This window comes from Cricetulus griseus, chromosome 2, assembly GCF_003668045.3.
Source record: "Cricetulus griseus strain 17A/GY chromosome 2, alternate assembly CriGri-PICRH-1.0, whole genome shotgun sequence".
NCBI lineage: Eukaryota > Metazoa > Chordata > Mammalia > Rodentia > Cricetidae > Cricetulus > Cricetulus griseus.
Genome location: NC_048595.1, coordinates 170009552 through 170026558, shown reverse-complemented (window position 1 = coordinate 170026558; position 17007 = coordinate 170009552). Strand labels below are relative to the sequence as shown.

Sequence of the window (17007 nt, the reverse complement as noted above, 5' to 3'; positions counted from 1 at the left end):
GATAGTTTCATTTTTTACTTACTATATTTACTTTTTCATGTTTACAATGAGCCTGTAAGTACAAATTAGTTATAATGCTCTTAAAGGATCTCTTCATAGATTGCTGGTGGATGCAACAAGGGAAAACTCTTTATATAGTAGAATCTGTATAGGACCTTGGCCAGATGATCGGCAATAGCTTAACACTTGAAAAGCAGGGACACTGTGCTTTCATGTGGCTCTTCATGTGACATCTTTGGAAACACATAGGGTCACTTTTTCCAGTGCTATATCCACCTAGGGAGGATATAATCATTAGTATGCATCATCTGGAATTGACTTGCACATATTCTTCTGAAGTTCCATATCACTAAGAGAAGCACCTAGGAGCCATTTCTCATCAAAATAGATGAAAGAGACATGGTGTTTAAATACAGTGCATGATTTTTTGGCATAGTCTTCCCTATAGGGATGGGTGGTATCAATTTGGAATGTGAGTTATGATTGATAAAAGTATCAATATTGAACTTCCTGATTTGATAACTGTACTGATCTGTCCTTAGAATATGCACGTAGAAGGACTGAAGAAATAAATAATATTGATGCATTCCTACTTGCAAATTATTCATAACCAATATATTATATAACTTAATCTGCATTGTAGTTAAACCCTTTTAAAATTAGATACATTAGAGGATGTAGGATGGAATTTCAAAAGATATTTTTTTCTTCTTTTCAGCCTTTGATCTTTTATTGACTCATGCCCAGCTGAAGCCAGGGTAACTGTAATTTTTAATGAGGGTCATTAGAGTACTTTGCTGGTCAACCAACAATGTGGCTATGACCAAGCAGTATTTGTATTGTACAAGGGTTACTTTCTGGAACAGTTGCTAAAACCATCCTGAGAGACTGGTTAGTGGCTAATAGAATCATCAAAATCTAAATAAATGATTGAAAGGTGTATAATTTGGGGACTAAAACCAGGTACAATAATGTAAAACTTTCTGGATTTTGGCCTAGTTAGGGTAGTATACATTTGCCTAGGTAAGTATTCCAATAAATGCCAGATGTGGCATACATTCATCTTCTCTGTTTTCTCATGAATGAAGTTACATCGGATGAAGAGTGAGATTGTATTTAGGGAGCATGCACTTCTGAGCCATGGAGGAAAGCGAGGAGAGGCCTTGCTTGTGCCTTAGCATTATAATCCCATAGTAGTAAAGTATTCCAGATTCAGTTTTGAGAGACTTCAAGTACATATGGAGGTAGATTTATAGATGTGTAAAGAGTTTATGCATTTTTTTTCTTGCAGCTTTTCAGTATATATGTGTTTGATGCCGATTTTTCTCCTTTTAATTGTAACAGAGATCAAGAGTTAGTGGTTGCAAACAGTAGGAACTGTGTGTTCTGCCTTGATCAAGGACTTAGATAATGTGGCTTGTTTGCTGAAGGGTTCTGTGCCTTGAGACTTTTATAGGGCAGTATTAAAGCTCTGAGCCTTCTTATTTTGCCGATACCCAGAAGATTGCTTTAACGAGGAGTAAAGGGCCTTTTTCCAATTACAAGGGAATAACTGTATTAAGTTCCTGTGTTATGTCAACCTGCTTTGATTTGATTACTGAGCAAGAAATGGATTTATCTGTCAGTGTTACTTAATTAAGCCTACTCATTGATGTTTTGCAGAGTAATATAGTGTGGTTTGCACATTTGAGCCCAAATACAGAGAAAATTGTCCTAAAACTGAGACATGACCCCTGCACAGAATGTGCAGGATTGATTGGTTGTCTTGGGCAGGTTGTCATCTGAGGTGGTGAACTCAGGTGGAAGGATAGAGATGGGGAAAGGATGAAAGGGAAAACTGTTGGGGGGGGGTGTTATTTGGCAATAAATTGACAGACCGCTAGAAGGCTAGATTTCTGAATGCTAAAAAGTGTTTTGTTTTTCTTTTCTTTTCTTTTCTTTTCTTTTTTTTTTAACAATATCAGAGAAGTAGCTGCAACCAGGAATGAGAATACAAGAAACAGAAGTGTGTTTTAAAATTATTTTTATTATTACCAAAAAACAGAAGGAAAAAATAAACTGAATCAAAATGTCTTCTGGGAGAAGTCGACCACCACTGTGGTTTTGCAGAGTGATTACAGCTTTACTATCATTTCAATTAAAACAACTCTCTTCTCAGAACCCCACAAATGGCACTCCAGGGAGCTTAGGCAACAGAGGAAAACAGGGACAAAGATAGAACTGTTTCAACTGTGTTCTCTCCACACCCCTACTGGAATACAATAAATCTATTATTAATCATATGTGCATTTTCCATGCCTATCTGTGTTAGAACCATATTGTATTTGTACCATAAATATTGCATATATGGCTTTAAACATGCACAAGTAAGTTTTGTGCTCAAGGCATGGGAATTATAATGTGTTTTGGTAAGAAATGAAGTCCATTTTTAAATTTACTCCTCTGTTTAAGGTTTTATTTTCTGGAATGTTTAACTTTTATTTCTCACACTGCTTGAAGAACTTTGCCACAACATTTCACCTTTAATTTGGATCTTTGGTGTTTCCCTGTGAGATGAGTTTGGTGTTTAGCCTCAGCCTTAACTTCAGGTACTACATTTGACTTTGGGCTGTCATTGTGACCTGACTTGAAGCAACTTAGTCTCCCAATGGGTTATTTTACAGGGACTAGTTCTTAAGATTACAATTTATGTCATTGTATTCATGGCCTCTCTTGCTTCTGAGCTTTTGCTCAGAACCTCCCTTAAGGGTAAGTTCCTATCATTCCAGGCATTTCCAAAGTTGCCCTGGACCCATCATGGCATTCTGGCTCTCCATGTCTCTTAGATTAGGCAAACTAAAATATTCTCCAAGTTAGATTGTCAGGGACAACACCAAATTGTTTGGTGTTGCTACATAGTAGAACTTGTAGATGATTTTTGTCTTGATTTCCCAATTTAACTGTTTACCTTGCATCTAACAAAGATTTCTGAGTTTTATAACAAGTAACACCACTGATATATTTTTACCATGGTAGTTATGTGCTTCTGTTTTGTACTTTGCTGTCACCTGCATTTGTGACAATTCTACTTTGCTGTCACCTGGATTTGGGACAATTCTTTCCTTGATTGATAATGTGTATAGTGAAACTTATTCCATTATATATGTCTGCAATTGTTCAATGATAACTTAGTAAAGGAACTTATTATAAACTTAGGAAAAATAACATTGTTATTTATTTATTTATCTTAAAATAACATTTTTTAACAGTGCTTGAAATTCATACTAACTAGTGGCTGGGTGGTGATGGCACACACCTTTAATCCCAGCACAATGGAAGCAAAGACAGGCAGATCTCTATGAGTTTGAGGTCAGCTTAATCTGCAGAGTGAGTTCCAGGACAGGCTTAATAGCTACACAGAGAAGCCCTGTCTCGAAAAGTCAAAACCAAAAAAGTCATTATAACTGACATTAATAAAGGGTAAAAGCATTACAATAATTCTACTCCAAACAAGTTATTTTCTACTCTGTGTTCTCTCCAGTATCTGCAATTTACTTTCACACCCATGCTTGCACACTTACACACACACACACACACACACACACACACACACACACACCCTTTCAGTTTCAGATCTGATATGGAAAGCTCTGAGAGAGTAGTGATGAGAACATGGGAAGTGCAGGTCTGCTTTCTCTTTGCTGATTTTATCTTCTCTCATGTTCTTTGCTCAGTCTGCTCTGGGAAGTGCTGGAGTTCCTCCTCAGTGCTCACCCTCACACACATTCCTGCATGCTGAAGCACCACATCTTGTTTCTAATAGAAAACAGCAGCAGTCGATGTTGTATGGACATGGTCTATCAGTGTTAGGAGCTCCTCAACTCTTCCCATGTCGGTACTAGTCCTCAAATTTGACTTGAAATCACTCCTCTTAGAGCTCTTATTGTGCTGGGTGCTAATGAAAATGTGCACGTCCTTAACACGCTCTTTGCTGATGAAATATTTTGAACTCTAAATTCATCTGGCACTGATGGAGAGCATATGCCATCTCAGTTTGTGTGGAGGGCTCAGCCAAGGGTTCTTCCTGGACTAGGGAATTAGTAGGAGCCACAGATGTACACATTCTGTGAGTCTCCGTCCTGGTGTCGAGGATATTTCACAGTGCCTGGGGTGGCACAGAGGACTCAAGACAGTTAGATGCTAACCTTCCCTGAAGGCTTATCCCCTCAGAGGAATTTACCATCCTTAGCCTCTGAAGGCTTTTGAGTATGTGGAAGTTTTCAGTAGTAAGTCAGTGTATCTTCCCAAGAGCAGCCATCTGAGTGCTGCAAAGTGTTACCTTTTCTGGGATTTCTGGGTGTTCTAGGGTCTTGGTGTTTAGTGTGTTCTAGGCTCAATGTATGGAAAGAACCAATCCTTAGCTCTTCTTATCACCGACATATCCAGTTAGCTCTAATAACTTGTTTATTTCAAATTAACAACACACCTACTTAATATTTGGTCTGTGTTCTTTATATGGGTCTTCTGGCATCTAGCATAATCTTTGACACCATTTCATTTATTTATCACACACAGAAAGATGCTTTACTGATAACACATAAAAGAAATGTTTTAAATTAAAGATAACTGGAGCCACTGAGCAAATCTAATGCTGATTGAATTCTCACTTATGATAAAGCCTTAGCATGCCACAGGGAATGTAGCATTTGTGCATCCTTATTATCTTGTGTTTCTCCATCCTCCAGGTGATTATGCAGTCTCTGTTCTGCTTAGCAAAATAAGGACCCATAATAGCATGAGACTCAGAATTCCTTAATTCCCAGTTTTCAAGTGGTTTGGAGAACTTCCATTCTGGAGGCCATGAGCAGATGAGGCACTCTCAGTAGGGACTGGATGCTGAGAATTTCTTCTGGGGTTGGTACTTCCTTCATGTTTAACAAGGGTAAATTAATCATCTATCATAAAGGTACTCCTTGTCTTGCATTTATCCCACCTCACCTAGATATTGCTCTTCTCTTCTGGTTTCTTTGTTTCAAGAGGCCATTAAAATTGTTAAGTTGGCACGTGTCTTCTTGTATCCTGGGTTCCAACTTTTGCTTTCATCTTGGCTTAGGCTGGATGGAACTTTCATATCTTGTCAGCTCATTAGTATTTTAAAGAAGATGTAAAAAAAAAAAAACCCTGTTATCCATCATTTTTAGTCTTCTGTGGGAGAGTTGTCCAAATATACTAGCCTGCCCTATTTCCCAGAATGGAAATCGAACTCACTTATTTTATGGTTCACAAAAATAAGTTCAGAGAGGCCCATGACTTATTTGTACTGTGATGATGGGCACAGCAGAGTCCCTGTTCAAATCTAAGGCAGCTCCCCAGTTCCTAGCACAGAGTTTCAGGGTTTACCCAGTTTCCTTGATAGTTTCAGCTTCATTGTCTATGAAGTGGAGATCTGAGTGTTCAAGTCCTGAAGAGCAGTGAATGGAGGGAAAACCATTGAAAGTTCGAATTCTGTCCCTGGATCCTTCCTCTCAGTGTCAACTTATGTCCAAGGTCTGCCCAGTCCACTTTTGTCATTTGGCAGTGATTGGTCAGACATTTTAGAATGACTTCACACAACTAATCATGTGAGTTGAGAGTTCCTCAATGTCTTGTTGATTTTCAGAGCAACCTACACATCTGTGAAAGTTGCCAAGCCTATCCTATTTGGGATTAACATTGGAAAAACCTCAGGCAATTGAGCTTATGTAAATATTTGGAAGTTTAATTTCTTTCATCTACTAGTGGTTTTGTACCATTCCTTCTGCCCATGGCATTGTGATCCCTTCCCATGCCCATGTTGAAGAGGTGGCTGGTCAATTTTGTATACAAGGAATGGCCGGAGTTTGCTCTTCACACACCCTCCTTACCCCAGCTATGTTTTTTGTTGTTGTTGTTACTATGTTGCCCTGATCTTTCTGTTTGTTGTTTTGTCTCATAATTGAGATGTAAATACTTCCCTATACCAAAAAAAAAAAATACTGTTTCTTTTCTTCACTTTGTGCTTGTTTGATTCAGTGAAGAATGAATGAGCCCACACTCTGCTATGTACCAAACAAAGTATTGAGAGGTAGTTAAGCATGTTTCTTTGCTACAACTTGGGGTAGAGTGTGCATATATCTGCAGAGTTATTTGTAGAAGAAATGTCTGTGTAATGAACTGTAATATTGAGCCAGCCTTAGCAACTCCACTAAAAAGTGTGATTTTTGTAGGTAAAGTGAATTGTTTCTTTCTTTTCTGACTTTTGTTGGGAGAACTTGAATTTTCCATCAAATTAAAAACAAGTGTTAATTTTCCCCTGAACAATTTTTATCTTTTATTCTGATAATTGCATTAAATTTTCTTTTCATTCTTGCCAGTATAATAGCTTCTAAAGTTTCCATGTACCTCAAGCAAGTATCTAGCGCATCACAGAATATATGTTGATAGAATTACTATTTATCTTTTATGCTGTTACCTTGTGATTCATTCAAATGTTTAACTTATTTATTATTGAATTGGAGATAAAACATTATCTGTAATGTTTTATGGCTACAGTAGTGGGTAGAAAATGTGCTTTAAATACATTTGCTCCATCTGTGGGGGGGGGGGAGCAAGAGGGAACGTTCTAACTGAGTGTAGAATTCAGAAATGTGTACCACTGAGGTATATGTTGGGTGGGCTCACTGAGTCATGATCCCATATCACCTGTATATTTGTCTTACCTCTGCTGTGTACTAACACTTCAGGTATGTTTCTTCCCCTGCTAAGCCTCACTTTTCTCATATGTGAAGTTGGCATGCTATTAAGATGTATGTGCAGCCCAAGGCTGGTCACATCTCCAGGAGCATGGGCTGAATGTGGAGTCAGAGCCTTTTCTTTAAATAAAGGGTTATTTTTTTGTGCTTAAAAATATTTGTGTGTGTGTGTGTGTGTGTGTGTGTGTGTGTGTGAGAGAGAGAGAGAGAGAGAGCGCATGCACGCGTGCATGTGTATGAGGAGGTGGAGCTGGTGCATGTGTATGTTTGGTGGAGCTGGTGATTTGTCCTCATCCTCTAGATCCAAGCAAGCCAAGGGAGGGAAGATCCTGTTCAAAAGGGAGCAATAAAAGAGAGGAAACAGAAAGGAAGGCAGAGCAGCGTGAGGTCAGGAAATGAGAAAGATGGAAATGGGAAAGGATGGGAAAAGAGCAGTCGGATCTGATTGGGTGGGAATCTCTTTGTGAAGGAACCCAGCCAGTATTTAACCTGTTTTGAAAAAGCTCGACTTCCAGCATTTTTAATTAGTGGCTTGCTCGCTTTTGAAATTGCCCAGTTGGGAATACTCAAGTTTTGATGTTTTATCTGCCTGCTAATTAGCAGGCTGCTGGGTTGACCATCATTTTTTTCCTTTTATTCAGTGGACAGAAGATATGTGTAAAGGTCTACTGAAACAGTTTAGCTCAAGTCTGGGTTCAAATCCATAGCCACAGTGTATCCAGGGAAGAATTCTTAGTAAGTCATAAATCAAATTTCAACACATCTCTTCTTGAATTCCTTTTCTTTTTTTCACTGGCCTGGGGTGACTGTGTTTCAGCACAGTCCATACTTGGGGCAAGAACATTCTTGATTGAAAGGGCTGTTCTGTGCTTTTGTAGAATGGATGGAAGTGCTCCTGACCTCTTTCCTAACCCATGATATCCAAAACTGCCTATGGAACTTGCCAGTGTCTTTTGGTGGTAAAATTACCTCCAATGGAGATTCCCTGGTAAAGCCATATGGTCCTTTCTGCCCTCACATGCATTATATGTTTAATGCCCTTTTGTAATTGAAAGTAGACAAGTCCAGTCAATATGAAGTCTATGGCAGACAAAGAAAAGCAAATCTACCCCTTTCTTGCCTTTTTGGCAGATTTAATGGCAGGATCTCCCATCAATACTAGTTGGCAGTTACAGGTTAAACAAATAAAGCTCAGGTTGTAGTAAATGTTTGAAACCCTGCAGTGATCTAGAGCTTTAATTTTTACACCCCCCAGATGTTTTTGTTTTATTTAAGAATTAAGAGAACCATGCAGGATGCCAAAGTCACTGGTGTGAAAATCCCTGAGGGTTGGAAGTCTTTGTGTGTGGAAGTTCAGTGTGTGCAGGATAGGGCACCACGTTGGGTCATTAAACAGCAGATTTGGAGAAGGTTTTACACCTTTTCTTCAGGCCTGTTGTAGTCTCCCAAGTTTCCTTTCTGTGCCTTAAGCTTGCAGTGCACTGAGTCTAACTGTCCATTGGGCACATCTGCCTACAGTTCCTTATCTTCTGGAGTACCAAGAGGAATTGAAGGAGTATGGTTAATAGAGAGAAAGATGGAGGACGTGTGGGGAGATTTGGGTAGGTGGACACCAGAAGAGGGAGAGAGCATAAGGCCAAGAAATAAAGGACATTGAGAGAGAGAGGGAGGCTGACAATTCAAGTTTATTAGCAGTAAGTTAGTTGTTGCTGTCCCATCTCTTAAGATATCCTCTAACACCATGTACTCCTCTGTACCCAAAAATAAGCCAATTAATTATACTGTGATTGCTTCTGCCGATAATAAACTAACAGTAGTAAAAGGAATGACAGTAGACCTGTAAGAGAATAAACAGTATCAAGGAGATGTTCACAGAGTCAGTACATGGAATTATGTCTCACCCTCCTCCGATTCTGTCAAGGGATGTTTGTGATGGCCGTCTGTTATCTACCAGGATCAAAAAATATACATAAGGGAAACTTTTCATGTTTATAATGGGCCTTTCATCAAAAATCTCAAAGTCATCCCCAAATATAGAAGGGTCCTTAGAACTTCATGGCTCTGCTATCCTGAAGAGTGTTGCTCAGAGCACCGATGAAGGAATGTTTCTTACTCTTGTTAGCATTAGAATTGTGCACGGAGAGATCAATGGATCCCAAGTCAAGTATGGCCTTATAATCTGATATCAACTTCAATTTCTACATGTCAGATACCAGGATGGTAATTTATTCTGTAGTAGGAGACCACACATCAATGAATATTTCGGAAGCAAAATTAGTCTTGAAAGATTAAGAAGAAAATAGGAAACAAAGTTGGATGGGTAGGGAATGGGGAGGGATGAATCTAGAAAGATGGGGGATGAATATGATCAAATGTATTGTGAAAGCAAGGATGATGGTGGTGATGGTGATGATGATGATGATGATAGTTTAGGCTATATGGACCATCCTTGTCTTTTTGTTTGTTTGTTTGTTTTGTTAGAAACAGAAGGTGTCTCCACAACCTTTAAAAAAACCCAAATATCTCTGTGCTGTGCTAGTGGGAGCAAACTATTGAGCCCTTTCATTTTGTAGTTTTGTTTGCACGTCTGTTGTCTGCTGTAATAAACTTGGCTGGAGAACAAACAGTATCTAGTTATGTTCTGGCAGTGATGTTGAAAGTGTCAGTGTGGGTATTTACTTCAACTTAACTTCCCCTTTGGATTAAAATTGCATTCATGTACTCATAAGTTTGTTTTGTCCAGAAGATTTTACTAAAACTTTAAGTGCTGTTTCCCATCTCTCACAACGGAGGCTATCAAATGCTATGGAGGATAGAAGCAATTTTTATGTGCATCCCTCTGGTTCCTGAGGGTCCAGTTCACTTCTGCTGTGAATTTAAATTAGTTAATTTAAGTAGATGGGTCAGAAGCCACTGTCATCATGGTAGCCCGTGCCTGGTTCTTAATTAAAGGCAACAGGAGATTAATTTGAAACATTAATTTAAAAGTGCATGTACAAAAAGAAAGAATTATTGCAAGAAAGCCTAAAGAACTTCTCTCTTGTCCCTAGATGTAGAAGATAGAAGTAGCTCAGGGTCCTGGGGGAATGGAGGCCATCCAAGCCCATCCAGGGTAAGTATATATAATCTTTTTTCCCTGCAAGCAGACATGGCATATATGTAAATTGACTGAACTTCTCACATGCATCAGGTATGCACACATAAGGATGCATACTTATGTGCACACGCTTACACACATATATACACACACACCTGCACACATCTATATGTATAATCGGTTTAATGAGGGAAGCTTTCTGGGATTCTTAGCTTTTATTGGTTACCACACTGGAGTTTATACCTGTTGAATTGGTGCTAATCTGAAGAGAACCCTTTTATCAAACATGTGGTTTGCTCTTTGCCAGTCAGGGATCAAGTGTGATAGAAAGACATTTGTTGCATTCAAACCAAGTTTAAATAAATCCTTATTTATCAATCACATATTGGTATGACAAGACTCCTGAGTAACACTCCATAGGCTTCTAGCCTATTAATATGATTTGCACAGCAAGTCTGCATTAGTTTCATTTTGTGGTTGTGTTACTGTTCAGGCAAGCCATTGCATATGATATCTTTAGTGCTTTTTTTTTTTTTTTTTTGTGCTCCAAGGCCACAGCAGGTTTCATTATACACATACAATGTCCCCAGTTAGAAGTAGACTTAGCACAGTAAAATGAACTTCCCTCCTTCCTGCCTCCCTAGATGGTGCATTCTCCTGGGAGGGGACATCTTACTGTAAGCACATCCATCGTTTTGTATTGGGGGAGGTTTCTGCTTTCTCACTGGAGACAGAGGTGGTCCATCAGGCTGCCAAAAAGGCTATTTTAACCAGTCATACTGAACACTTTGCACCTGTCCTTGGCACTGGGGGCCTCACGCTGGTCTTCAGGGTGTAGCAGGATCTCTAAGCCTACGAGGAACTCTGTTGAGCCTTGGAGCAGCTGTTGAGCTTGACATTCTAATGCATTATATGGATGGATTGAGGAAATCTTTCCTCCTCCTCATGTTACGGTCTGCACTTGCACAAATAAATCCAATCCCTTGACAGCAAGTGGGGGTGAGAGAATGTCCCTCTATTGTTCTGTTCACTTAGGCTTTCTTAGTTTCTTCTTACGTAGTCTGGTGCTTGATTCAGTACAACCCTATAAATTGAGCTAAATTCTCATAATAAGAATACATTATTAATTTTATATTAATTTCTTACCACTAATTTCCTACCAGTAGTTTACTCTTAAAAATTTTAAATTTAAAATATGTTATAGTGTATATATAGTCCAATACACCAATATACTTTCAGTTTTGGCAAACAAAGCCTGTTTAGAATCTTCCTGATTGACTTTTAAACTTAGTTTCCAGCAACTGCAGTTTTTTTTTTTTTTTTTTTTAATAAACAAGCCTGTGAGATGGCTCAATGGGTAAAGGAGCTTACCACTATGCTTAACAGCTCCATTCCTGAGACCTACATGGTAGAGAGAGAATTGACTCAAAGTCATCCTTTGACTTACATATGCTGTGTCACACATGTATGACATTCTCAACCACAACACACATACAGAACAAATAAGTATAATTAAAAAAGAAAAAATAAATGCATTGGCTTCGGGAATATGTCATTTAGCAAAGAGCTTGCATACAATCATAAGTACTAGGGTTTGATTCCTATAATGCATTGTTAAGTAAAAAAATATACAGGGATAGCATTATGTACTTAAAAATCCCAGTACCTGGGGCTCACTGGCAAGTTAGCCCACCCGAATCTGTGCATTTTATGCCTGAGTTTGTTTTTAGGCATTCGCACACAGGTACCACACACACACACACACACACACACACACACACACACACACACACACACACAAACACATGCACACACATGTGAATACACATACACAAATATATAAATACACAGGAGACACATATTGGTGAATGATTTGAATTGCCATATTATTATTTATGATTCCCAATTTCAGGGAGTTTCCCAAGACTCATGTTTGTAGACTCATGTTAGGTGACCTTGCTGTGTCCCTTTCCCTCAAATCACCAAGTATTGGTACTATCTTCTACACAAAGTTCTGTGCTGAAAATTAAGTTTGATCATGTATTTTAAGTTTGTAGTACACTATCTAGGATGAGGCCATTTCATAAGTATTAATCAGCATTACACAATGACTGCATGGGTCCTTTAGTGTCTGACATCTAGTTACAAATTAACATCATAGCAGGATTAGATTCCAGCATCATCCTAGTTAACTTTTTGTACATGAAGAAAGGTGAGGGAGAACAGAGTTGCTTGTCCCGAGGGTCTCCATCCTTCCATACTGAAGTGATGTGACTTTTGTTGTTCTCCCAGCATCCATCTTTCATGTGTGGGCAGATTCTGCCCTTTGGCTAACATACCAGACTTGTACCTCTGAGTAAATTTGACTTAGACTTTATGGACAGTTCAGCCAGCTGAGCAGACACCTCCCCCCACCCTGCTTTCTGGCTTTCTGGTCACTTCAGGCTCTTTAATAGACAGATTTCAATCAAACAACACAGTTGGTTTTAACTCTTTCTTAGATGCTAGTGACTGGAAAGCTTACAAACAATGTATTAATTTTTAAATTCCCAAGTTGACGAGATCATAATTATAGTGAAACATTTATTCAGAAATGATTCCCCTTCAAATTGCTTTTGTGTGGTATATTTTTTAACCAGCATAAATACTGATTTATGCTGATTTCTTTATTACTGGGTGTTGGTGTGTATATAAAGCTGGGGAAGAACATACACATGTCGCTGCCCAGATCTAGATGTCAGAGGACAGCACTGTAGGGTTATTTTTCACTCCACTTTTGCATGGATGCTGGAGGTTGAACTCAGGTCTTCAGTTGAGTACAGAAAGCATCCTTTCCCTCTGAGCCATCTCACAGGCTGGGTCCTGAAGCTTTGATGTTCATTCATAGTTCGAGAATGTTACTCTTCACATTCTTATGTGTTAATTACTAATATAATGAGCCATCCATTTTGCAGCTGCAATAGTAGCTAAAATAAAACATTGAAACTTTAATATTGCAAACTAAATGTTGCTTAAACAGCTCTCCCTTGTTTTTAAAAGAGGCGAATCATTGCAGACTGAATCATTTCTCCTTTAATGTAGGTTTTGAGAAAGAATAACTTTTGTTATACACAGTTTACTTCATAGGTGTCTGCTGTTTTACATGCATTATTTCATTTAATCATGTCAACAATTTTATGACATTGGTAGCATTATCATTATTTCAAGATTTCACTGCTATTACTGTGGGAAACATTTGAAATCTGTGGATTCAGTAGTTCTCTTTAGCCTCCTATTTTCATGAAGGTACAAGTTCTTACAGTGTCATTTTATGGGGCAAGTAATAACTGACTCCAGTTTCTTTGGATAGTAAAGGCTTCAGTATTGAGGTGTGTTTATGAATGTAAAACAAACGGACTTATTCTGTTGTTTTATTTACAGAACTATGGAGATGGGACCCCCTATGATCACATGACCAGCAGGGATCTTGGGTCACATGACAATCTGTCTCCACCTTTTGTCAATTCCAGAATACAAAGTAAGAAAAGTTTTATATTAACATGTACTTTTGGAAAGCCTATGTTTTGGCATGGGATAGGAAATGTGCCTCAGACAGACATCAGTTTTCAGAAGTAGAGGTACTCAGTCAGCTCATTATAGTGCTCCTAAATGATAGAAATACCATTCATAAATAAGAGAAAATAAAAGGGCTGTGAATGTTGCTTAATAGAAAGGCAAGCACTAAGTTTTACAAACATGGAATTAAAGATTTTCAGTGATACAGGATCTATGTAGAATGTTGTCTTCCTTAGACACAAAATGTTGTTTAACAGTAGTTTTCTCAGTACACACTGAAGGAGTCAAAATGGCAAATATCTGTAGTAAAATGTTTGGCTTCATGATTGACAAAGACATGTGTAGTCAGAGTAAGTCCTTCAAGTTGAATTGTATGGTTTGGTTGTATTTTTGTCAGGGTGTAGACTTTACACAGACTGTCTAGGCCAGCGGTTCTCAACCCGTGGGTTGTGACTCCTTTGGGTTTGCACATCAGATGACCTGCATATCAGATTTGCATTATGATTCGTAACAGTTATGAAGTAACAATGAAAAAATTTAATGGTTGGAGATCACCACACATGAGGAACTGTGTTAAAGGGTCGCAGTGTTAGGAAGGTTGAGAACCACTGCTCTAGATAGACCTCACCCAAATGGTTTTGTGGAAGCTATGTGTGGCTGCTTGCAGTTTGAGTTGTCTGCAGATTTCTGTCATGCCCTACATTCTGGTTTTGTTAGCATATTTCTCTGCTTTTGACTACTCAGTGGGGATGTTTGTTTAACAGCAGTGAACCTGAGCAATGAAAGGATAATTCATAATGGCTTAGAAGGTCCCAGTAGCTGGCTACTTCAGTTTTGATTGAAGACAATAATGTTTGTTCTAGTAAATGCAAAATTTTCACAATGTTAGGATATCTTTCAGACTGGCCAAATTCTATCGCAAATCTGTCGATAAATGAAGTTCAATTTCATGACATGAGCTGTTGGACCATCCTCCAAGGAAAATACTGAGCAATAATTATATTGTACTGAAGCTGTAATTGCAAATGCTTTTCAAGAGTAGCCTGATTTCAAACCCTGGAAGCTTTGCCAGTTACTTAAGATGTTGATGGTCCTTTAATCTCAGTCTTTTCTTTTTATTTAATTGCCATCAAATCAGATATTTAACACAATGGTGTTTTTAATGGATAACATCAAGCTTATGCCTTCATGTGTCTTCTCTGGGTACCATGAAATGCTATTAGATCTAGGTTCTTGTTTTCGGTAGGTTTCTTTTTCCTTCAAAATGATAAACTACATGTTGAAGTTTTAATTTTTAACTGAAGCTGGAGTTCCTAGCTCTTTTCAACTATTGGTGAAAAAACTCCAATATGTGGAAACAGGTGACAAGGTATTTGTCAACTTAGATTTTATTGTACAAGTTTAGACTCTTTGGTGTCAATAGCCAGGTTTCTAAATCTTGGCTCTGCTTCTTCATTTTTACCTAACTGTGTAAGATAAAGTCAAAGCTGAAGTAAAGAGAGTGACCTGAGAACTAACGTGAAAAGAATATAGAAAAGTCAAAAATTATTTTCTGATGAGCTAAAATGTTACCTAAAATGTGTAAACCACTCATGTTTAGAAGTTTGGTGTGTATGTGAACAAGTTTAAAGAGCAATCTGATGGGTTAATGTTTCAGAGCATAGCGAGGCATACAACTATGTCAAATAACGGGTGTTTCTTCATGGACAGCTATTTGACAAACTAGTTTTTTATCCAAACTATTTCTATGTAAGTGGGCTGACACTCTAGAGGTGGCTCTTTCTGCGTGGTTGTTAAGTTGAAAACCCATGTCAGCTTCTCTCTTTTACCCGTCTGCCTTCCTTCCCATTAAACTCTTAGTCATGGAGGCCAAGACAGAGTCCTGCATTGTGATGAGAAATGCTGCAGTGTGGGCGAGTCTCCTGCCCACTGTTCCCAGTGCAAAGGCTTCTCTGTTAGATAAGCTGTCTGGTGTGAAACATGGCTCTTTATTGTTTACAAACCGCGACATTTTCCACCTCAAGCAGATTTTTGCACAGAAAAGAATTGTGCTTGGGCTAAATGGTTTATCTGACATTAACGGGGCAGTGTCAGACTCGGGTCAAGAAGTCACCCTAAGAGCGAGAGGTCACTGTGCAGTGTGCAGAGACACACAAAGAGAGAAAAAGGCATTGTAACAAGTATGGGATGCCTTACATTTTAGTTCAGAGAAGAATTAGAAGGTATTTTTAAAGAACTCGGGATGCTGCTGCCTGAACAATCTTCACACCCCTCTTACTTTTCATGTCTTGATTGGCTTGTGGATCTTGTGGCCTGATTCTGGGAGCAAAGATCTTTAAGTTTGCCCAGGGTACTGAAATTACCCTTTAAGATGAGTCCATTTGGGTGTTATGCTTTTTTATTTTTATTATTTTAAATAAAAAACAGGACATGATTTTCAAAAGATTAAAGACAAGCAATTTGCCAACAGAGATGAAGTTAAGGACCCCTAGCTTCCAGCCCTTTAGACTACAATCATGCTGAATCCTGAGTGTTCAGTATGTTTCCCTGGTATTCTAATGCTGTAACCTTTGTGGACATTTTCCTCATACCAAAAGAAGCTCTCAAATCTCCTGAAAGCTCTGGGTAGAGTCTATTCTAGAATCTTTAACTGGGTTTCATTAAAACTCCAAAAGATTTCTTGATATTTCAAAGACTTCATTTTGCCATGTCACATTAGGTTAAAAGCTATAGCATCAGAAATGAATCAGCCACTTTATTGGAGCAGATTCTCTATTGTCAAATCAATCAAGTCTGTGACTGAATTAGGCGTCTGCTACAGAAATAAGTGACACTAATTTTACGGGAAAGAGTTATTAACTGCAGATGACCTATTTTTTTTCTGTAAACTGTTTACTTATGAAGTTTTATTTATTTCAAAGAAAGGACTATTGCGTCCTCTCCTTTTTTTGAGTACATTATTATGTTCTATTTTTTTCTTATGGCAATATGCTATTTTAGTGAGACCAAATAACACATTTGCCCATAAACTTCTTTATAACAAAGTCTTCTTCCTTTTTTTTTTTTTTTTCGTCTCAACTTTTGGAACTCATATGAATGATCTTTTATAAATGTTATAATTTTTGTAAAACAAAATTTCTCTGTGGCACCAAAATAATACAACTTAGTCCATTTTCTTTACTTCTCTTAAAGTTGTGGCCAAAAGGGATATAAGTGATAAGAATAATAAAAGTTTTTCTTTTAGAAATGAATTTGTTAATCAGAAAGTAATACCCTGTCTCATGATTATGAAATTCCTAATGTAAATATACGTGAACACTTTTGCATGCACATGAGTGCACACATTCACATGTGTGCCTGGTAGGTCATGAGAAAGAATGACCTTCCTTGGCTACAGGATATCTTTAGGAGAGACCTTGTTGTCTAGCTGTGGTTGTTACAAATGCAGTTTCATTAGATGTTGCTGTGTAAACCCGACAAAGGACATACAATTAATCGTAAATCAAACTTCTGCTAAAATGTGATTGTGAATGTCTTTTTCTTTTGTTTGGCTATGGGACAGGCTATGAGGAATTGCTAGACTGTATTACACTGGCCAATTAATTA

General features: G+C 38.2%; 1 protein-coding gene across 19 annotated transcripts in view; it reads left to right on the top strand.

Annotated features, from left to right (window-relative positions):
- Window positions 1-17007, top strand: part of Tcf4 (transcription factor 4) — a 342153-nt gene that overhangs the window by 109171 nt on the left and 215975 nt on the right. For 16 of the 19 annotated variants that reach the window (XM_027402662.2, XM_027402658.2, XM_035440077.1 and 13 more), the window contains 2 exons: window positions 9800-9861; window positions 13267-13363. The exons of the other annotated variants lie outside the window; for them this stretch is intronic. In XM_027402662.2, coding sequence (XP_027258463.1) covers window positions 9800-9861; window positions 13267-13363 — 159 coding nt within the window. The remainder of the gene's footprint in view (window positions 1-9799; window positions 9862-13266; window positions 13364-17007) is intronic. 19 annotated transcript variants of the gene reach the window in all.